General features: G+C 41.4%; 1 protein-coding gene across 1 annotated transcript in view; it reads right to left on the bottom strand.

Moving 5' to 3' along the window:
• Window positions 1-583: 583 nt before the first annotated feature.
• The window catches only part of GALNTL5 (polypeptide N-acetylgalactosaminyltransferase like 5), a 43,955-nt gene continuing 21,425 nt past the window's right edge, over window positions 584-23,113 (bottom strand). The window contains exons 5-8 of the mRNA XM_021692800.1: window positions 18,086-18,335; window positions 14,110-14,227; window positions 4,396-4,545; window positions 584-739 (exon numbers count right to left, since the gene is read on the bottom strand). Of these exons, the coding sequence (XP_021548475.1) occupies window positions 584-739; window positions 4,396-4,545; window positions 14,110-14,227; window positions 18,086-18,335 (674 nt within the window). The remainder of the gene's footprint in view (window positions 740-4,395; window positions 4,546-14,109; window positions 14,228-18,085; window positions 18,336-23,113) is intronic.

Here is a 23,113-nt window from a genome sequence, read left to right as displayed (position 1 = left end):
GGCTGGCCTAGAGAACTGGACTGGGACACCACAGCAAGTGGATGGGACATCAGAAACTCAGGAGCCCAACCAAGCAAGGAATCAGCACCAAAATCTACACTGGCAGCAAGAGAGGAGCTCAATACAGTTGAGCCACAGTTGGTACGTACCAACCAAGGCTCTCTGTGAACGTCTTACTGAGAAGGCCACCAGGCCAGGTCACCTGCCTGGAGTGGAATGGAGTTGACAAAGGCTCCAAGAGTGGAGCATTCCCTGTGGTCTAATGGGACCAAGTGAGTTTGGCAAATAACGAAGAGAATATACTTTACCTTGCTCAATTGTATGATAGTCTTAACTGTGTGACCGTGTATATTTCTAATGTTCAAGGTTTTGCCACCCCAGAAATTTAGTGGCATGTGTAACAAAGTGTTAAGAAGTATTGTTAAAAGAAGACAGAAAGGCACTCTTGTTCTAGAGCACTCTGGGTGTATTTCTTACTGCGTGTCACATCCATTTCATGATGTTCCAAACTTGCACTCTTCTCTGTGTTGAAGACCTAGGGGGATTTTTAGCCCTTCATTAATGAAAATGATTTGTTTCCTTTTCATTGGCTGCCCTTAGATGTCTCCAGTTCTGGGAAGACATTTTCCAAATACCACTGAAATGATTTGCAACCCAGTCGTTTCCTCAATTCAACACGCTCACTAATGTTTCCGTAGGCAACAGATTTCAGACCAGGTCGCCGTAAAAAAAACTGCTCCTAAATGGAAATAGAGAGTCATTTCATTAAACCAGACAAGTCATATCTAACGTAGGAGTATCTATTTCTATCACCTGAACTAAAAAAATAAAAACAGAAGACCTTCCGATTCCATCCATGGAGTGAGGGCAGAGACACACGTGGTACCTGGGATTCACCTGCCCCACACGTATTCACAGTATGTTCTGTGACAAACTATGGCAAGATGATGTAGAGGGGTCCAGGAAGGGAACCAGGGATCCAGGTCCTGCTTCTTAGGAGCCCAAGAATCCCAGACACCTGTTGTGATATATCCCCTTTCTCCTGCTCTTTCAATACTCAAGGACAAAACCCTCACTCCCTGGTCCCAGTCAACACTTTCATGGTTTCAGAAATGGGAGATGGGGGAGGGGCTAACGGCAAATTGACTCTGGGGGAAGACAGCCTGGGTTCACATTCTTGCTCTGTTATTTATTATGTGGCCTCTGCCCCTACCCTCGTGAGGTTGTCGTGAGGACTGAACCCTCTATCTAATACCCGCAGAGCACTGGGGGAAAAGGCTGGCATATGGTGTCATGTCAGCACTGGCCATTATCATCACCACACCTGGTTTGTCTGTTATACGCTCTGATTTAAGACAGTATTAAGTACGGATGTCTAATGGATTCAGTCTGCCCCATATTAAGAAATATTCTAAATAGACTGAAGCCTTGTATTTTCATCCGAGTTTCCCAGTGCCCAGAATATAATACAGTAATATTGTTGAACAAGAGAAGGAACTTGCTTCTCCAAGCTAGTGTATTATGGGCATGTCATGTTGGATTCTCCCCGGGACACCTGACCATTGTAGGTCTTTGCGATCATGTCTTGCCACTCCTAGTTGCCAGGGCAGATCGATGCAGGGGATGGGCCTGAGGATGGGAGGGGGTATTGCTGTTGGGGAGCAAAGGCAGAGAGGACCTTAGACAACATTTTGTGCGAAGCCCTCTCTTGTCTAATATCACTCACTACAGTTTCCAGTGCTCCGGGTCATACATCCATTGATTTTATGCCAAACATTATATGCTTTTTAGGTTAGATGGACCTTTTTGTCACTATATCCTCTGTGAAATTCAGTAAACTACTCAGTATTAGATGTGTTCAAATCAACTGCTTAAGTCTGTGGCCAGAATTCACAGAAAAAAAATCAACAAACAAAAATAAGCTCAAGATCTCTCATAAATAAATGCAATATAAAATAATAATAATTTCCAACCTATCAGATTAGAATATAAAGTTTAATTAAAATCAGGGTTGGAAAAGTTGTGAGGAGACAGGCACTTATGTATTTGGTGACAGCGATGGTAGTTGGTAGAGCACTCTGGTTATATCAGAATATAAAATGCACCTCTCATGGCCCAGCAAGTCCATGTTTTGAGATTTACTCCAGAGATATATCTGCACAAATGTACAAAAAGATAGTGTAAAGGATGCACATTTCAGCAATGTTAAGGATTAATAAAAAGCTGAGATAATCAGAATGTTTATCTGTAGGGGGCTATTTATTAATGGGATCAATTTTAGGAGATCCATTCAAAGGAAATATTTAAAAGAATGATATGTTTATATGTTCAGATTTTAAAAGACTTTGAAAGTATGTTTTTAAAATATACTAACAGGTAGGGGCACCTGGGTGGCAGTCAAGCTAAGCATCTACCTTCAGCTCAGGTCATAATCCCAGGGTCTGAGGACTGAGTCCCTCATCAGGCTCCCTGCTCAGCAGGGAGTCGGCTCTCCCTCTCTCTCTGCCCCTCCCTCCCCTCCACTTATGGTTTCTCTCTCTCTCTCTTTCTCATAAATAAATAAATAAATAAATAAATAAGATTTTTAAAATAAAATATGCTAACAGGTAGAAAAATTGCAGCAAAATATTGTGTGAATCTAGTTATGTAAAAGGATATATATTTGTTTTTAAATGTGTGCTAACAAGAAACTATTAGTCTTAGTGATTACTAAATTTAGTGATTTAGTGATTGCTAATTTAATGTTACTTCTGAGGGGTGGAACTATGGTCTGAGAAAGTTTGCTTTTCACTTAGTACTCTTTCAATACTGTATGACTTTCAAACATGACTATGTTTTACCTTTTAAAAAATAATTTCTTTTATAAATCGGGAAATATAATAAGCATACAAAAAGTACATAAAATTAAATGTGCAACTTAATGAATTGCTGAAAAATCAATCCCCGTCATATTGACTAGGTCAAGAAATAGAACATAAATGGCATCCCCGAAGTCCCCTGCCTTTCCCGTCCTGAGCATAGGCTTTCCCTTGGTTTTAAATGGTATCTTGATTATGTATTCATGTCTTTGCTTTTCTTTTTACCTTTGATTATCTAACTGTGCACCCATAAATTACATGGCTTAATTTTACCCATTTTTAACTTAATAGGAAATGGAATAAATCAGTATATACTCTATTGTGTTTGGCTGCTTTTGTTCACCATTATGTCTTTAAGGTGTACTGTACTGTTGTATGTATATCTACGGTTGGTTCATTTTCATGGCTGTATAGAATTGTATCAATTAAATACGTCACATTCATCCGTTCTACTCTTGAGGAACAGTTGGGTTGTATTTAGTGTTGGATAACACCAACAATGCTGTTTGTAAACACTCTTGTTCACGTGTTCTTCCTGCACAAAAGCATGCCTTTCTGGGGTGTATGCACAGAATAGAATTGCTGGATCATGGGATATTCATGATCTTTACTTGATTTTGCCAAACTGTCTTCCAAAGTGAGTTTGTAATAATGAATACTCCCACATGCGGTGTCTGAGAATTCCTGTGTTTGCCCATACTTGATCCTATCAGGCTTGAAACATTTTGGCCAATCTAAGTGGCTATGTAGAAATATCTCATTGAGGTTTTAATTCACATTGCCCTGATTACTAGAGAAAGAGTGTTATTACTTTTATAATTTAAAATAATAAAGAAGTATTAGATTAAGACCAGAACATAGAATACCATAGAGAGATTCTTACATATTTCTCCCCATGTATCTGAAATGAGGTCTTGTTGGGGTTACCGCCATATTGGTTCGTGCATGGATCCTGGAGGGACAACTTTCATATGAGGCCACAGCTACGTGTTCTCTGTGCACCCTTTTAGGTCTTGGCTAGGGACTGAAGCCTTGGGGAGGTGCACAGGTGAAGGGGCAAGGCTTTGATAGAGAAATCTTTGACTGTCGGTAGAAAAGAGATAGTGGAGGTTCTTGCGCGGTCTCCAGATCACAGCAGCTGCATCCCTTGAGAACTTGGTAGTAGAGGAAGAGAATCTAAAGAGTTGCCTGTGGGGAGGGAAGCAGGGAGAGGTGTTTGCTTCAGAGGGGCAATCCTTAGGGGGAAAATAGATCTGGGCGAAACAAACAAAACAAACTTCCTATGGTGGTTGATTTACTTCTGAGAAACTTGAGCTTCCCTAGAAATTAAAAAGTAATGCTCCAGTGTAATAGGTTAGAATGAACCAAACGAGAATAGGGTCTGGGGAAGGTAGATGAGTGGCTGAAGGCTAATTTAAGGAAAACAGAGAAAAAAACCCAAAACTTGTTATCTAGAAAGATAGTAGCAGGTTTCTTTTAGAGCAAGTCCCATTCTGTATTCTTCCTTGTCTTTCCAAATCAGAGACACTTCCTTTACCTTGTATTCATCCAGCCAAACATGCACCAATCTGAGATTGTTATATGTCACGGCTTTTACAAGCCCAGGTTGATTTGGAAAGTGCGGCTTATTGACGTGTCCCACTCGAGAGCAGGGGAGTATAAAGAGTTTGCCTCCACACATCCAGATCTAGACAAAACCGAAAACATTAATGTATGTTTGCTAGTACAAGGCAACTGCAGAATTTTTTTTTTTACAAACATAAGAATAGCTAACATTTCTTAAGTTGTTCATTTAATCCTCACAACAACCCTATAATGGAGGTACTGTGATTATCCCCACTTTACAGATAAAGAAACTAGTACATACGTTGGTTAAGAAACTTGCCCAGTGATAGAGAATGCAGGGTTTAAACTCAGGAAGTTTGGCCTCAGAGCCAGCTCTCCAAATACCAAGTGATTCTGTCTCCCTCATATGTGACCAGTTCTTTGGGGTTTTTTTGTTTTTTAAAAGATTTTATGTATTGGGCGCCTGGGTGGCTCAGTTGGTTAAGCGACTGCCTTTGGCTCAGGTCATGATCCTGGAGTCCCGGGATCGAGTCCCGCATCGGGCTCCCTGCTCGGCGAGGAGCCTGCTTCTCCCTCTGGCCCTCCCCCCTCTCATGTACTCTCTCTCATTCTCGCTCTCTCAAATAAATACATAAAATCTTAAAAAAAAAAAGATTTTATGTATTTATTTGACAGAGAGAGCGAGTGAGAGAGAGCGCGTGCACAAGCAAAGGGAGTGGCAGGCAGAGAGGGAGAAGCAGGCTCCCAGCTGAGCAGGGAGCCCGATGCGGGGCTCGATCCCAGGACCCTGGGATCATGACCTACACCGAAGGCAGACACTTAACCAACTGAGACACCCAGGCGCCCCATATGTGACCAATTCTGATGCTGACTGTGTATGAAAAATGGCAAGATATTTTGTCTTCAAATATTCTCAAACGATATTCTGAGCGTGACTAAGTATTGCTGGATGTCGGCAGGGAACAAGAGAAATACTAATCAGGGCTAAATTCAATGATTCCTCTTTTTTGTACTTAAAACACTTTATAACACTTATTTTTAACAGCTTTTTTACTGCACAAAATATGCCCATTGAAAAATCAACAAATGTGAAAAGTACACAGAAGAAATTAAAAATCACTTCTTGTCCTGATAGTCTGTTAGTCAATATTAATCCAGGTCCGTGTTTATACACACATATGTACACAACATTGGGATAACTTGTGGGTTTTTTTCATTTAATGGTATGTGAAGTTATTTTACAAGTTTTGTATTATTCAGATATTTTGGTAGTTTCCAATTTTTAGTATTATAAATAATAACACAATGCGCTTATAGGATAAGTCTTGTGCACACACTTACATATCTCACAGTATACTTGCCATGACTTTTTTGTTTACTCTAATTCTGTGATTCTTGCATTGTCCCCAAACTAGCAGCATCATACCACTCAGAAACTTCAAAATGCAAAAGCCTTAGGCCCACCCAGACCTACTGCACCAGGGACTGTGAGGCTGGGCCCAGAAATCTGTATTTTAACCCGCTCCTCAGGTGATTCTGATGCTCGCTACAATGAAAATCACTGTTCGGACTGGCCAAGACCATATAGCCCAGTTTTATAGACAATTTCTTATAAAATCCACCTAATCATTTAGGAAACAGTAATAGGAAATAAGGCTTTCACTGAACACAATACTCACTCACATTGTTTGTAAGAACAATACTTAGGGTGAAGTATATGCCCCAGGTAGTCAGAAGGGATGATGTTTAAGAAAATGCATCTTCTGACATAACATGAGACCTAATGACCCATGCAACTAACCTCTAGATTTCTTTAGAAATAACCAGAAAAAGCCCCTCAGAATGTCTAGAAAAATATCTACGGAATTCCTTTTCCCTTAGAAAAACCGTTAGATCAGAATTCCAAAGCATTAGGTTTTTTATCAGATCAGCCACATGCTTATGATCAGACACATCCTCTCTGGATCTCACTTTCTTTTTTTTTTTTTAAGATTTTATTTATTTATTTGAGAGAGAGAGAGTACACAAGTGGGGGGTGGTGGGGAGAGGAGCAGAGGCAGAGGGAGAAGCAGACTCCCCGCCGAGCAGGGAGCCCGATGCGGGGCTCGATCCCAGGACTCTGAGATCATGACATGAGCCAAAGGCAGACGCTTAACCAACAAAGACACCCAGGCACCCCTGGACCTCATTTTCATCTGAAATTGAGAACTACATAGTTGTTCATTTAAGCTACTGTTTGGGGGTGCTTTGTTATATAGCAAAAGCTAACTGGTACTAGCTATCTATAATGTTTTATTCTCTTTTTTAAAAGTGAGAACTTAAGGAAATTTGGAAGATCATTAATATCTGTTTAATAATTAGACTGAAGAAAATCACTGTTTATTATATGTTTGAAATGTTTCTTGACTAGAAAAGAAATCTGGCATACAGAATAGAAAACAAAAGTAATCAAAGTGATGAAAGAGGTACAAGAGTAAAAATTTTATCAAAAAACTTTCTCGGGGCACCTGGGTGGCTCAGTCATTAAGTGTCCGCCTTCGGCTCAGGTCATGATCCCAGGGTCCTGGGATCGAGACCCACATCGGGCTCCCTGCTCAGCGGGAAGCCTGCTTCTCCCGACACTCCCCCTGCTTGTGTTCCCTCTGTTAAATAAATAAATAAATAAATAAATAATCTTAAAAAAAAAAAAACTTTCTCAAAAATCATGGGGTGCCTGGGTGGCGCAGTCAGTTGAGCACGTCCGACTTTTGGTTTCAGCTCAGGTCATGATCCGGGGTCATGGAATTGAGTCCATGGAGTCTGCTTGGAATTCTCTCTCTCCCTCTGGCCCTCCCTCCCCGCTTCTGGAAGAAAGAAAGAAAGAAATCTTTAAAAAATATATCAAATTGAAGGAAGCTAAAGCAATTTAGCCTAATCTTCATAGGGCTCATGTGTTTGTTCTTTTATTCTTGATTCATTCTCAAGAGGGACATGATCCATCTGAACATCCATTTTGCTGGGTTCACTGTCCATGTAGATGATGGTCAGCTTGCTTCCTCAGATATTTTGCTGGAAGTTGTCCATCCAGCTCCTAGATTCTACTGTTATTATTATTAATAGTAGTAGTAGTAATAACACCAGTACCCCACTGAGAGTTAGGCTAATGCAGTGGGTAAGAGCACAGATTCTGGGGCTGCTCAGTATGGTTCAAGTCCTCCAACGGCTGTATGAACTAAGGCAAGTTACTGCAGCTATTCGACCTATTTGTGCCTCAGTTTCCTCACCTGTAAAGTGAGAATAACAGTACCCACCTCATGGGATTGTTATGAGCATTAGATAGTTTGATACTTATAAAATGCTTAGAGCTGGTGTTTGTAAATAAGCGTGTATCTCTGCAGTAGTCAAGTGTGGTAGGTTGCAAGAATGGCCACAGACCCTCTTCATTCCTATATGCACACTTCTGTGCGATGTAACATTGTACCTCATTCCATCAAGAGGTAAAGCTTATTTCTCCATCTCTTAAATCTGGCCGTGGCCTCATGATTTGCTTCGGCCAATGTGACCTTAACAAATGTGACACAAACAGATGCTTGCAAAGTGTTTGCTGCATGGGACTTGCCTTCTCTTGCTACTCTTGGGAACCCTGTGACCATTTCACTGGAAATGAGCCTGAGCTAGCCTGACTGATAGAAGAGACAAATGACCAGTCATCTCCACTGCCCCAGCTATCACTATGTCTAGACATGCAAATGATGTCATCCTAAACTTGCCGGCACCAGCTGAGCCTCCGGATGAACACAGATGTAGAGGCAACAACAGTATAAATAGCCACCCTGTCTATGACCAGAAAAGCCACTCTAGCAACACAGTGAATTATGAGAAATAACAACTGTTTGCTGTTTTAAGCCACTGTGTTTTGGGATAGTTTGTTATACAGCAAAAGCTAACTGATACACGAGGGGACATTTTTCTCTTAACTGCAGTTTTACTCACTAAGTAAAACAGACCTCCATCCACTTGGTTGTTTATTCCAGAAACTTGGTGTGATAGATGGAAATATTGTTCCACAAATATTAGCTCACTCCCCCATCCCTCACCTTTATTTCTCTGACATCCTGACTTTGGGCTTGTCCCTCTGTTGCTTTGGCCAACAGAACAGGAGCAGGCATGATGCATGCTGAGGCTTTAACCATGCTGTGTGGTTTGGCTTGACTTTTGCATCTTTGCCCAACCAAATGAGAAGAATATGCTGAGTTGCTACTAGTTACCACTCGTATACCAGTACTACAAATACTAGTAGAATAGTAATACTAGTAGAACACTAGTAAAATTTTAATACTCAGAATGATGAACAGACCTGAACAAAAGTCAAAGACTAGAGCCAAGCCCAGACCATCTAAATTCAGAGGCAGAGTCACCCTGGCCAGCCCATGAACATATGAAAGAAACAACCTAACGCTTATTGGTCTAAGTGATTCAGTGTTGAGCTGGTTTGTAACATAGCATCGTCACGGCATTAGCCGACTGATAACGGCTCGTCTGGGACACCACTTTCTCTTAACATCCCTCTTACCTGCTTGGTCTCTAAGTTCCAACCACTCCACTCATAAGATATGCCTGGAATCTGTTTAGTCTTTCCTCCTCCATTACCACCGCTCTAGTTCCATCCAAGGTCACCCTTTGTCCAGATCATCACAAGAAGCTCCTGCTCTCCCTGCTTATCCTCCACTTTGTTCATCTCCATCACTGTCTACTTAAAACCTACCTGCAGCATTCCACCGTGCATAAGATACAATCTAAGTCCTTACAAGGTCCTGTGGCATCCTGCCCTTGCCCCCTCTCCAGCCTTCCTTATCCTTCTCTCCTTACATCGTGGTCCAGCCTCACTGGCCCTTCTCCACTGACATATATGGGTTGGAAGGCTGCCTATTTTCTGAGTCTGCAGGGAGAAATCAGGGCATTACTAAGTATTTTCTTACTTCTGTAATCTGTATTTGTTTTTGTGAGGTGACGTAGGGGCACCTCATGTGACCAAGCCAGAGTCGGATTTTCTCAGGCTGTCCCATTGGCCTCACAGTTATGGGGCTGCCTTCCAGATTCAGGCAGTCCATCAGATTTCTTTTCTAGTGGGATCCCACTTTCTCCAGTCTCCATAAACATCTCAGCAGAAAGTCAGGAGAGGCTGCTAGCCAGCTCCCATTTAGAATGAGAACTCTGAGACAGCTGTCACATAGAAAGAAAGGAACTGACATTGGCTGAGGGCACATTAGGTGGCAGACCCTATTTTAAATGCCTGATGCGCATTGCCTCAGTGGATGCACACGATTATTCTGATCATTTAGACATGAGGCTTCCTAGACTCTGAGTGGTTCAACCACTTACAAATATTTCCCAACCACTTTTTACGTGGTCAATATACTGAGTGCTGAGGGACCCAGTTGTGAGCAAGTCAGATCGTGTCCCTGCCCCAACAGGGCTCACGGTCTGGTGAGTACACAGATCGATGGGGCCCAGCACAAAATAAAAATGGAGTCTCTGATTCAAAAATTATAACGAGTTTCAGGAGTATTCCACTAAGTGAGGGGTCCCTCCAAACGTGGCCCCCTGCAACCACACAGGTTATATGCCCACAGAGCCTGCCCTGAACACACAGACAAGTGACAACTAGGGTACAGCAGAACAGGTGCTGTAATGGGTAAAGTACACGCTGTGATGTGTGAGCACACACAGGAGAAGAGACCCCAGACTTGGATGTGCGTGTGTGTGCGTGTGCACGCGCGCATGTGCGTGGGCATGCAGGGGGAGTGAGGATAAGGTCAAGAAAGCCTTCCTGAAGAGATTACACCAAAGCTGTAACTATGAACTGTGGTAGTGGGAAAGAGCAAAGTGGACAGAGGTGAGTGATGACTTAGACCTAGATCTAACCGTACATGGTGGGGGGAAGTGGGGCATGAAAGGGAGAGTGGAGACCAAGAAGGTCCTCTGGGGGAAAGGGGGATGGATGGTTGCAGGCAGGTGGAGGGCAGCATATCATCCATCCAAAGAGGAAAGGAACACGGGAGGAGGAATCGGTTCAAGGGGGTAGAAAGAGCTCCGTTTTTGAAATGTTGGGTTGAGGATACCCATGGGATATTCATCCTACAGGAGAGTAACCTGTAGGCAATTAGATGCACAAGCTGATGGCACAGAAAGACCTGGGAAGGAGCTAGAACTGTGTCATTGGCATGTAGTCACTGAAGTGTGGTGTGGATAAGATTACTGAGAGGGTAGAAGGAGAAGAGAAAGAGGGCCTTGGGGCAACCCACGAGAGGTGGAATTTCTGAGGACATGGAAGTAACCCATGGCGAGCTGTGGTCAGAGAGCAGGGGGCTGCTGAGGAGCATGCTCAATCCCCCCTTATGTAGACTCTAATAATTTGGTCTACCATACCTCTATTGCGAGTGCATGGTTTGCTTTCAAATCACAGCATCCAAAGAGGTTTGGCCACCTTGGGCTGAATCTAAGCTGGCTTCAACATTAGATGTTGGTGTCACCCCGTCCCACGTGAGGCCGGTGATCCTCAGAGTATATGGCAGGGCTCTGGGTCTGGAGCAGTGCACCTTGCCCGTATCTGGGGCCACCAGGATGGAGCAGCAGGCCATGCAGGCTGTCGGGGACTGCTGGAGGCCAGCCTCCACTCCACCAGGACACCGAAGTGTGGATCTGCAGCCCAGTTAGGAAAACCATCCTGAGGCTGGGGGTGAAGCTGCAGCTCCGTGGGCACCCAGCCCATCCCCACTTTCCAGAGTGACCGTAACAGGACAACTAAAACAAATTCAGAGCTTTGGAGGCTTCCAGAGAGAAATGACTTAGGGAGAATAGAACGGAGCTGGTGAGGTCTCCAGACCTCAAGCTGAGTAGATAGTACAAAGCAGGACACAATAGGTGTGGAGAATATACCCTCAGGTTCCGTGAATCGAGGCAAGTTATTCCACCACTTTGTGCCCCAGCTTCTCCACTGTAAGTAGGAGATCATGCACCTAGGTCACAGACTTATCAGGAAGATTAAATAAGTTAATATCTGTTAGATTCCAGAGCAGTGCATGTCACATACATAAGACCTTGTCAAATAAATGAAATACATCTTTATCCTTTACCCCATAACTTAAAAATGCCATTTCTGCAGGGAAGCCATCTAAGACACACACCTCCCCCAGCACAAGGCTAGATTCCCCTTTTATCTGATCTCGTAGTGCTCTGTATTTCTCCTTCATTGCATTTACCAAAAACAAATAACTAATCACCTCTCTCCACTTCAGTGCACAGAGCTTCATGCCAGCAGGAGCCACATTTGCTCTGTGTGCCGCTGTATTTAGTACTAACACAGCACTTTGCACACAACAGGTTCTCAGTATTGCTGAGTGAGTGAACGGACGGATGAGGGCTGTGCCTTCTCATGAATGCCCAGCGTGTGGCATAGCCCAACATAGCAGGTGCTCCTGTATAAAGGCTACACTGGACCTAATTAGAACTCTTGAGAGAGTCCTAACCTTAAACAAACGTAGGCTTGGGTACTGTCACCACACAGGTGTTAGTGAGAACCATGGGAGTTGATGCAGGTGTGCCCTGAAAAATATTAGCAAGGGATAACACAGACCCAGGCCGCTCAAAACAGAGGTGCGACAACAGGTCGCATGCCCCTGCCCTGCCCGGCGCTGTCCCTTTAGTTGCTGGTCATGGAAAGCTCATGGATCCACGAGGTTGGTGGGCTGCCTCTGGGCAGTATTCAGTTGGCTCAGAGTCGAAGTTCTTCCCCACCAGGTAAGGAAATATTGCACTATATTAACAACCACTGTGGCTTCGTGGGTACAAAACAGCTGAGGTCAGCCCTGAACCCTGAGGAGCACATGGGCCAAGAAGGGACAGCGGACAAGAACACCAGTCTCGGGAACACGCATGCTTCTGGGATGCAGAGAAGAAACTCCTGCGGACACCGAGAACAGTGCTATGGAAGAGGAACCGGGGTCGTTGTTCTAAACTCCAAGAAAATGCCTGGAAAAAACTGGTCTACATTTGTCAAATATTGCAGTGACCATGGGTCACTGAGAGAGGGTGGGGGATGGGGGAAACAGGTGATAGGGATTAAGGAGTGCACTTGTTCTGATGAGCACCAGGTGATGCATGGAATTGCTGAATCCCTATATTGCATATCTGAAACCAATATAACACTGTGTTAACCATCCTGGAATTTAAATAAAATTTTAAAAAACCACAAAAACACAAAAATCTTCACAAAATTCTGAGAATGGCATTTATATTTATTCCTATTTACCAGGTGAGGAAATAGGAAATTAGAAAAACTAATGGCTGACCCAGCAAGTTAGTGACAGAGCTAGGGCCCACTCTGATGCCTAATGTCTAGTGATCTAATATCACGGGAATATTTAAAAGTCAAATCTACTTTTAGATTTGAGATGTAATTCACATTCTACAAGAAATTCACCCTTTCACAGTATACAATTCAGTGACTCTGGGTATTTTCACGAGGTTGTCCGACCAACACCTCTATCTCATTCTGGAACATTCTCACCACCCCCAAAAAGAGCCCTGGGACCCATCAGCATTCATTCTTCTTCCTCAAACCCCTGGCAACTGCTAATCTACCTTCTGTTTCTATGGATTTGTTTAGTCTGCACATTTCCTAGGGGTGGACTCATTCATATAAATATGTGGCCTTTGGTGTCTGGCTTCTTTCACTCACCATAGTGTTTTCAAAGTTCCACCCACGTTGTAGCAGGTATCCCGGGATTCGAGAGGTGAGAGACAACCTAGGCACCCCCTACCGAGTCTTCTCAATTTGCAGACGGGGAACTGAGGCCTGACCATAGCCTGTATGGTTAGTGTACCCAAGTCCCCCGCTGCCTCATCCTGTTAATTTCCACCACACCACAACCACCAGGACAATCAGTATAATAGAGAAGAGCTTTCACAAATAAAGCAAAACATTACATTAGTTCAATATGCCATACATTAGAAATAATAAAACGGGGGCGCCTGGGTGGCTCAGTCGTTAAGCGTCTGCCTTCGGCTCAGGTCATGAGCCGAAGGTCCTGGGATCAAGTCCCGCATCGGGCTCCCTGCTCGGCAGGGAGTCTGCTTCTCCCTCTGACCCTCCCCCCTCTCATGTGCTCGCTCTCTCTAGCTCATTCTCTCTCTCAAATAAATAAATAAAATCTTTAAAAAAAAAAAAAAGAAAATACAATTAGTTTAGTGGCAGAGTTTAGCCTAGAGCCTAGGCTCTTTGCAGGATACCCAGCTGCCAGTGGAAGGTGCCCTTTAAGAATATCTTCTTTAGGGGGGCCTGGGTGGCTCAGTCGTTAAGCGTCCCAGGGTCCTGGGATCAAGCCCTGCATCCGGCTCCCTGCTCAGCAGGAAGCCTGCTTCTCCCTCTCCCACTCCCCCTGCTTGTGTTCCTGCTCTCGCTTTGTCTCTCTGTCAAATAAATAAAAAAATCTTAAAAAAAAGAAAAGAAATAAAACATACAGTAATAAAAGCTGGTATTTTACTAACTATTGTCACATCTTGCGAGGAGTCCCATAGATCATTTATTTCACGTGATATGGGAACGGTACCAGATGCGCAGGCAGGAAAACCGAGCCAAAGTTTGAAGTCAGCGTTCGCTCTCTCGGTACAAAGGTAACTATTTAAAAAGCCAAGTCTGAATTACCCTTAGTGAAAGTTCCAAATTTTCTGTTCCCCAGAGTTCCATGTCCCTGTCGTACTGTCCAATCTCATTAAAATAATGCCTATTTATAGCAAAAATTCCTCCAGCCATTGCAGGTGACCTAAAAAGGACACATAAATATTAAATTACAGATTCGGTCATTCTGGATTTTTTGCCAAAATTATATTGAATATTAGCAATAACATAAAAACTAGAAACTAGCAATACTGATACCAAAATTGTTTATATTTAGATATGTAAAATTAGCAAATCAAAACCATAACTACCTAACAGTACACAGTAACTTTTCTTTTTTAAGATTTATTTATTTATTTTAGAGAGAGAGAGAGAGAGAGCACGCGGGAGTGGGGAGGGGCAGAAGGAGGGGGAGAGAGAAACTCAAGCAGACTCCTCATGGAATGAAGAGCCCACATTTAACCAACTACGCCACCCAGGCGCCCCCTCAGTAACTTTCACTTAGCTCTCACCGAATTGTATAATGGTATCTTCTAAATGTTGTCTTTTCCTTGAAAGGGAACATTATCTTTAGAATGTGAGTTACCCCTGGGGACAAATATTGACTTGGGTATTAGTTTACAAATCTCCCTTTCTAAACACATTAAGTGAATTATAATATTTACTTTTGGGAAAAACATAATGTTACAAAGCATCTTTTTTTTTTTTTGTCCACCAATAGCATGGCCCGATAACACTAAAGTAAGTAGTTCGCAAATGATCACATGTTCATCTACTCATTCATTTTTTTAAAAGTATGTATTAAACACCTATGATGTGTTAGAGATACATTAGTGAGTCAACAGGCCAAGGTCCCAGCTCTTGTCGGGGCAAAAGGGTGGAAACAGGGATACCAGTCGCAGCAGTGGTCCCGGAGAGAGAGGATAGGATGGTGGATAAGGGTCCAGCAATGAGGGCAAATGAGATGCAGTCCAACTCCTGATGTAGTTTGAAGCTGGAACCAGCAGATTTGCTTATGAGTGGGATGTGGGTATAGGAGGGAAGAGAAGGGTGAAGGCTGACCCCAGCATTTTGGCCTGGGTACCTGGAAGGTGGAGTTGCCATGCACTGAGGTGGGGATGCTGGGGGGTAATCAACTGTTTATGTTATCAGTAAGGCTTTCAATCAACAGTGGGCTCTTAGCAGTTACGTTTTGGGGGAGTCAAAAGCTACATTCAGAGTTTTGACTGCACAGGGTGATCAGCGTGCCTAACTCCCATGTTGTTCAAGGTGAACTGTAGGTTATAACACAGATCACATGTATAATATATAGTCTATAAGTAATTGGTATCATGCTAAGTTCTTTTATGGCTTGATTTTTTAATTAGCATATTGTGAGAATTTGCCTCTTATAGTAATTAGCTTTCAAAAAACTTTATATAATATTCTACAAAATATGAATATAGTTTTTAACCATTTCACTATTGAACATAAATGTTCATTTATGTTGTTTTTATTTTTAACCAATAAATGCCACTGCAATAGATGTCTTTGTACTTACTTCTCATTAACTCCTCAGGGAAATATTTCAAGAAGTGGAATTATTGCATTAAAGAATAACATTTATAAGATTGTCAAATTGTTTTCTTTTTTTTTTTTTAAAGATTTTATTTATTTATTCATGAGAGACAGAGAGAGAGAGAGAGGCAGAGGGAGAAGCAGGCTCCCAAGGAGCAGGGAGCCCGATGCGGGACTCGATCCCAGGACCCTGGGATCATGACCTGAGCCGAAGGCAGACGCTCAACCATCTGAGCCACCCAGGCGCCCCTGTCAAATTGTTTTCAAAAGCATGTGTGACTACATCTATACTAACAGTGTCTTGGAGTTCCAAAAATGTTACTACTCAGCAAGTATCAGGAATGGTTTCCCTACTGAAATTTTTAGAGCCTAAAGCATGTCTGATATGTGACATATGGAAATATTATAAAATTATGTCAATTTTTTTTGTAAATGGAATACTGCAACTACTTCTTACTAAAAGTAACTTTATTTTAAATTAAATAAGTTCATTTTGAGATGAACTCCAAAGATTGATGTTTTATTTTTTTATTTTTGAGTAAATCAAGATTTTTACATATTAAATTTTACTTAAATGAAGTGTTATCTTTATTCTTTTTCATTCTGAAGTCTATAACAGTAACAAGAGCAACCATTTATATTGATCACTTCCCCTGTGTCAGGCCTTAGGCTATGTTCTTTACAAGCATTGGCTTATTTAATGTCCTCGATAATCCAGAGAGGTATGCATTTTATTATCATCGTCATTTTATAGATGACGACAGTGAAGCTGAGAGAGGTAACCGGCCCAGCAGAGGGCTGCCTTATTGCACAACTCCAGGGATGCCAATCACCTGTGATCTGTATGAACAATGCCTCGTGGAGATGTGCAGTACACAACCTATACAGCTGTACACAGCAGTCCTAAACAGCTAACAAATGATGCTGGAACAAAGCAAAGATCAGAGTTACACACAGTGGAAGGTGCACGAAGGGATCTATTATCCTAAAAGCAAAAGAAAGACATTTGGTGACATGTGCAAAGTAGGGTTTTAAGAAAGTTACTATAACAACAGAGAGATTGGCATGAGGGAGAGGAGCCTGCAGGCCAGACTGTCCCTTACAGCATAGAGTCTAAGCCTGGGACAGTGTGGGCCTGGACCACGGGGACAGGCAGAGAGATGGACAGATGTCATGTGAGAGTCATCACAAAGGCTGAGTCCCCTGGAGCTGGTTAATCACTGGGTTAGAGTAGGCAGCGGAAGCCTGCAGGTATAGTCATGCTTCACGGCTACATAGTATCCCGTTATGGTTCCAGCATAAAGTACTAAATAATTTCCCAGCTATTCTTCCCTATTCTTAGTCTTTATTTCTTCTCCCTCTGTCGCTCCCCCTGCTTGTGCTCTCTCCCTCTCTCTCTCAAATAAAATCTTAAAAAAAGAGAGAGAGAAGAAAGAAACCATGAGGGGTAAAAACAGAAATCAGAGAACTGGAGATCCCGATGATGTCCAGGGGTAGGTGTGGGTGGAGCATAGCAGGAAAAAATTAGGAACATCTTAGGCTGTGGCCAAAGAAACAGATATCTGGTAATTTAGAAGATGAAAGGCCCAGGATATGGCTACAGGAATAATAATAGCAAACAATGATAAACACTGATATAGTACTCATCATGGACAGATATTGTTCTAAGCTTTGATATACTAAGTCATTTTCCTAACAACCCTGTGAAGTATCATTAACCTCCAGACTTCACATACAAGAAAATAAGGTGCAGAGAGGTTAAGTAATTTGCACAAGGTCACAGAGCTCTAGTTAAATTAAAATAGAGACGGAGATCAAGGACTTGCTAGGCTGCAGTGTTAGAAGATTTACTCGTGTGATTTGTAAAACAAAGAGCTTAGTAGTAGAGGAAGAGGAGGAGCCAGGCATCGGTTATCAGTAAATGTGGGGAGTGACCTGGAGGAAGTCTCTTCAGAAATTAGCCTCATAGATGCAGTTAAAAGTCACAACATCAAATTGTTCTCCTTTAGAAATATATTTTCCAAGACTCATAATCCAGGAAAATCGTATTCATCTCTATAAAATTATACATGAAAGCACTTAGATAAATGTTTTATATATGACTTTTAGCAAAGACATCTACTTTTTCTGGGCTATCCATAGTGCTAGCATTTCATTCATTGACCACATGCAATTAGCTCCTGAGAACCAAGCCCACATTCTAAAGACAGACACCTGAAACCAGAGGGACACTATCCATGGCAGTGTTCTTAACTGGGGTGAGATGCTCATTTCCAATCAAAGAAATTAAAAACCTACCAAATCCTATAATCATAGACTTTTAGAAACAGGATAAATAACAAAATATTTCTCTTCATTAAGCCCAAGAAATGCAAAGAATCATCTCTAACATCTTTTTCTCCCCAGGTCCCAATACATATTCCCATAACCTGAAGAAATCTCCTACCGGATGGGTCTAGTGGGTCCTTCTGGTCCATCCATCTCATAAGAGAAAACATTATCCCATTTAAATTCTAGATGCCAGTTGAAAGCACCCCTTATGACCGGAGAGGGCCGGTATTCTAGGGTCTCATAGTCAATGGGATCTATCAGAGGACACACCACCATTTTGGGGTCCTTGGCAATGGCGTGCAGCAAGGGCTGTAGCCACACATGATTCACCTCGCAGTGGCTATCCAGGAACACCAGAACATCCCCTGGGGAGGCAAGAATAGGCTAGTGTTAGCACACATGGATAAGACAGCTGACAACCCAAATCAAAGTTCAGTGCAAGGAGTATTTGTTAAGCATTTACTATGTGTTTGGCTTTTACAGTGCTTCCAGATTCACCGGGGGTGGGTGGGGACTAGAAACATATGCTTTATTCTGTACTACATCATGTACCATGATGTGCCATAGATGTTCAGAAGAAGCTGGTGAACTGTGGGTTAGAGAGTGGTTTGGGTAAGATTCTAAAGAAGCAGGTGGAACTGAATTGGGCTTTAATTAAAAAAAATATTATTTTAGTGTGGCCTTGATTGATTGACTCAATTTAGCCAATGTTTAATGCAAAGATAACTTGTGTAGTTTTTGGTGCTTGGGATACAAAAATGCATAATTATTTTTGCTCTTGAGTTCAAGCTTTAATGAGCATCTGCTTAGAGAACATGGGGAAAATTGGCATGGCCAAAATGAAGAATGCATGTTGTTAAAGTACCCTAATGGGCTCAAATTGGAAGGGACCCCAAAATTTAGGTGCAGAGTTTGGATAAAATCATAGGAAGGTATGAGAAACATTCCATGGTTGACCAGAAGACTTAATATTGTTGAAGTGGTAATACTGTCCAAATTGATCTCTAGATTCCGTATAATTCTTATCAAAATCACACCTGGTTCTTTTGCAGAAACTGACCCTAAAATTCATATGGAAAGGCAAGGAACCCACATTAGCTAAAAAGATCTTGAAAAAGAAAAAAATTGAAGGACTTCTGGATTTCAAAACTTACTACAAAGCTATAATAATAAAACAGTTAGATACTGGCATAGGGATAACAAAGAGACCAAAGGGACAGACTTGAGAGCATAGAAATAAACCAAACATCTGTGGTTAGTTGATTTTTGACAAGGGTGCCCAGCCAATTCAATGGCGGAAAGCATAGTCTCTTCAATGAATGGTCCCAACACAGCTGGGTATCCACATGAAAAAGAGGGGCACCTGGGTGGCTCAGTGGGTTAAGTGTCTGACTCTTGATTTCAGCTCAGGTCCTTATCTCAGGGTCATGAGTTCAAGCCCTGTGCTGGGCTCCACACTGGGCATGGAGCCTACTTAAGAAAAAAAAAAGAAGAAGAAAAAGAATGAAGTTGGATTCCCTCATGGCAAACACAAAAACTAAGTCAAATGACTCACAGACCTAAAAAGGTCATAGGTAAAACTATAAAACTCTTAGAAGAAAACAGAGGCACCCATTTCTGACCTCAGGTTAGATGATTTCTTAGATATGACACCAAAAATACAAGTGACAAAAGAAAAAATATATAGGACTTTATCAAAATTAAAAACTTTTGTGCTTAAACTGACACCATAAAGTTGAAAAAAAATCCACGAAATGGGAGAAATTATTTGAAAATCACACATCTGATAAAGGACTTGGATCCAGAACATATAAGGAACTCTTACAACTCAATAATAAAAAAAAGACAACTTAATTTAAAAAATGGGCAAAGGAGGGACACCTGGGTGGCTCAGTCAGTTAAGCATCCTACTCTTGATCTTGGCTCAAGTCTTGATCTTGGCTCAATTCTTGATCTCAGGGTTGTGAGTTCAAGCCCCATGTTGGGCTCCATGCTAGGTGTAGAGCCTACTTAAAAAAAAAATGGGCAAAGGATTCGAACAGACATTTCTCCAAAGATATACAAATGGCTGATAAGCATATGAAAAGTGCTCAACATCTTTAATCGTTAGAAAAAGCTAACCAAAATCACACTGAGATAATACTTCATATCCACTAGGATGGCTGTAATCAGAAAGGCAGACAATCACAAGTGTTGATGAGATTGTGGAGGAATTCGAACCCTTGTCCATTGCTGATAGCAACGTAAAATGTTGCGGTCTCTTCTGAAAACTATGTGGCAGTTGCTCAAAAGTTACACATACAGTTGTCATATAGCCCAACAATTCCACACCAAGGTACACAAATACCCAAGAGAAAGAAAACTTAGGTTTATACAAAGTCTTGTACATGAGTGCTCATAGCAACATTTTTCCTAAGAGTAAGAGTCATAACTCAAATGCCCATCAATGGATGAATGGATAAACAAAATGGGATATATCCACATAATGGGAATATTATTTGGCAATAAAAAGGAATGAAATACTGACCCATGCTACAACATGGACGAACCTTGAAAACATCATGGGAAATGAAAGGAACCAGTTACAAGAGACCACATATTATATAATTCCATTAAATGAAATGCCTAGAATAGGTAAAAATCTGTATGTATAGAAGGTAGATTAGTGGCTGTGGAGGGAATGGGATGAGAGGCGATGGCAAGTGACTGCTAATGTGTATGGAGTTTCTTTGGAGTAGGAAAAAATTTTTTCTAAAACTGTTATGGTGATGGTTGCATAACCCCAGGAATATACTAAAAAACACTGTATTGCATACGTTAATGGGTGAATTACATGTGAATTATATCTCAAAAAAAACCCCACTAACATCCTTAGGAAAGAAAGAGTACATCCTCTACATCTTAACCAAAGTGCAATTATTCTTATGTGCAATTCACATGGTATTTTAAATCATTAAAAGTGATAGAAACTTGATCCCTCAGCTCAGCTCACTGGTTTCTTATCTACCCATCCAAAATGGCATCTACGTGTTCATGTTTATTCTACCGAGTTCTTGAATAAGCAGGACTCTTCGGAAGAGCCACTTTATTTTGTTCCTTTCAATCCCCAGGGAGGACTGGTCCTTTCCCTGCCCTTGGTTACAAACCAGAGCAGGTCCAGAGCAGGTTACTCTTTGGTTAACTGAAGGTCTCACAGTTACTTGAAGTTGGAAACACTCTCTCCGTTCAGCAATTAGGATTTCCAGTCCCATGTTAGAACCCAAACTTCCATGACTGCCTGACTGTCCCTTCCCCCCCAACTAGGGGGATACATGAAGAGGTGCTCAACATCACTCATCATCAGGGAAACGCAAATCAAAACCACAACATTACTTCACACCTGTTAGAATGTCTATTATTAAAAGGACAAGAAATAAGAAACGTTGGCAAGGATATGGAGAAAAGAGAATCCTTGTGCACTGTTGGTGGGGATGTAAATTGGTGCAACCACTACAGAAAATAGTATGGAGTTTCCTCAAAAAATTATAAAATAGAACTACCATATAATCTAGCAATTGCACTTCTGGGTATACATCAGAAGGAAATGAAATCACTATCTTGAAGAGTTATCTGTCCTCCCATGTTCATTGCAGCATTATTTACAATAGCCAAGACATAGAAACAACCCTAAGTGTCCATCAACAGATGAAGGGATAAAAAAGTTGTAGTATGTACACAACGGGATATTATTATCGTATCAGCTCTAAAAAAGAAGGAAATCCTGCCATTTGTGACATGGATGGACCTTGAGGGCATTATGCTAAGTGAAATAAGTCAGAGAAAGACAAATACTGTATGATCTTACTGACACGTGGAATCTAAAAAGACCCTGAACTCTTAGATTAGCGAACAGATTGGTGGTTGCCAGAAGGAGAGAGTGGCTGAGATAGGTGAAGGTGGTCAACAGGTTCAAATTTCTTGTTATAAGATAAATAAGTCCGGGGATGTAATGTACAGCATGGGGACTATAGTTAACAATACTGCATTGTATATTTGAAAATTGCTAAAAGAATAAATCTTAAAAGTTCTCACATCACAAGAAAATATGTGAGGTAATGAATGTTAACTAGGTTTATTGTGATCATTCCACAATACATACATGTATCACATCATTATGTCGTACACCTGACATGAATACAATGTTGTATGTCAATTGTAGCTCAATTAAAAAAACCCATCTTTTTAAAATTATCATTAGTGAGGTTGAACATTTTTCAGGTGATTAGCCATTAGTAACTGAAATGTTTATATCCTTTGCGCATTTAGGTGTTGGAGCCCTGGGGTTTTTTTTTTTCTTTTTTTAATGGCTTTGTAGATACATTTTACATACTGAGGATATTAATTTTTTTTCTATGGAAGTTGTACGAATTCCCCTAGTCTACTGTTACTTAATTTTATCATTTTTTTGTTCACAATAGGTTTACTGTTTTGGGAGTCACCTCTGTCCTTTCCCTCAGGTTTAAGCTTCGAAATTTCTTCATTATTCATTGAACAGGTGAGTATTGATCTAGGTTTTCTTTTCGTAATTTTAAAATTCTTATAATAATTTAATGATTTAGTTTTTAAAAACTAAAATTAATGATATAGCTGGAATTTATTCAGATTATGGTATGAGATGAAGATTAAAAAATTTCCCAAATAACTAATTGTCTCCCAAATAACTGAACCACCACCACGACAGCAACAACAAAGAGGCCCTTCTTCCCATACTGACTTGTGTCTTATTTATCGTATGTAGTGTACGCACCCTTAGCGTTTAAAGATTTTAATATTTCTCTCTTTTTTTTAAAGATTTTATTTATTTATTTGAGAGAGAGAATGAGAGATAGAGCAGGAGAGGGGGGAGGGTCAGAGGGAGAAGCAGACTCCCTGCCGAGCAGGGAGCCCGATGCGGGACTCCATCCTGGGACTCCAGGATCATGACCTGAGCCGAAGGCAGTCGCTTAACCAACGGAGCCACCCAGGCGCTCAGATTTTAATATTTCAACTTCCGACAATTTAATGACCTAGAAAGACCACAAGTATAGTGTCAAGTTGCAAAAGAAATTAACATTATTCTAGGTGCAATATCAAGCTTTTCCTAATTCTAATGTAAACTGTGAAG

Source organism: Neomonachus schauinslandi, chromosome 12 (genome assembly GCF_002201575.2).
Source record: "Neomonachus schauinslandi chromosome 12, ASM220157v2, whole genome shotgun sequence".
Classification (NCBI taxonomy): Eukaryota; Metazoa; Chordata; class Mammalia; order Carnivora; family Phocidae; genus Neomonachus; species Neomonachus schauinslandi.
The sequence above is the reverse complement of the archived record's forward strand: the minus strand, read 5'-3'. Positions and strand labels throughout refer to the sequence as shown.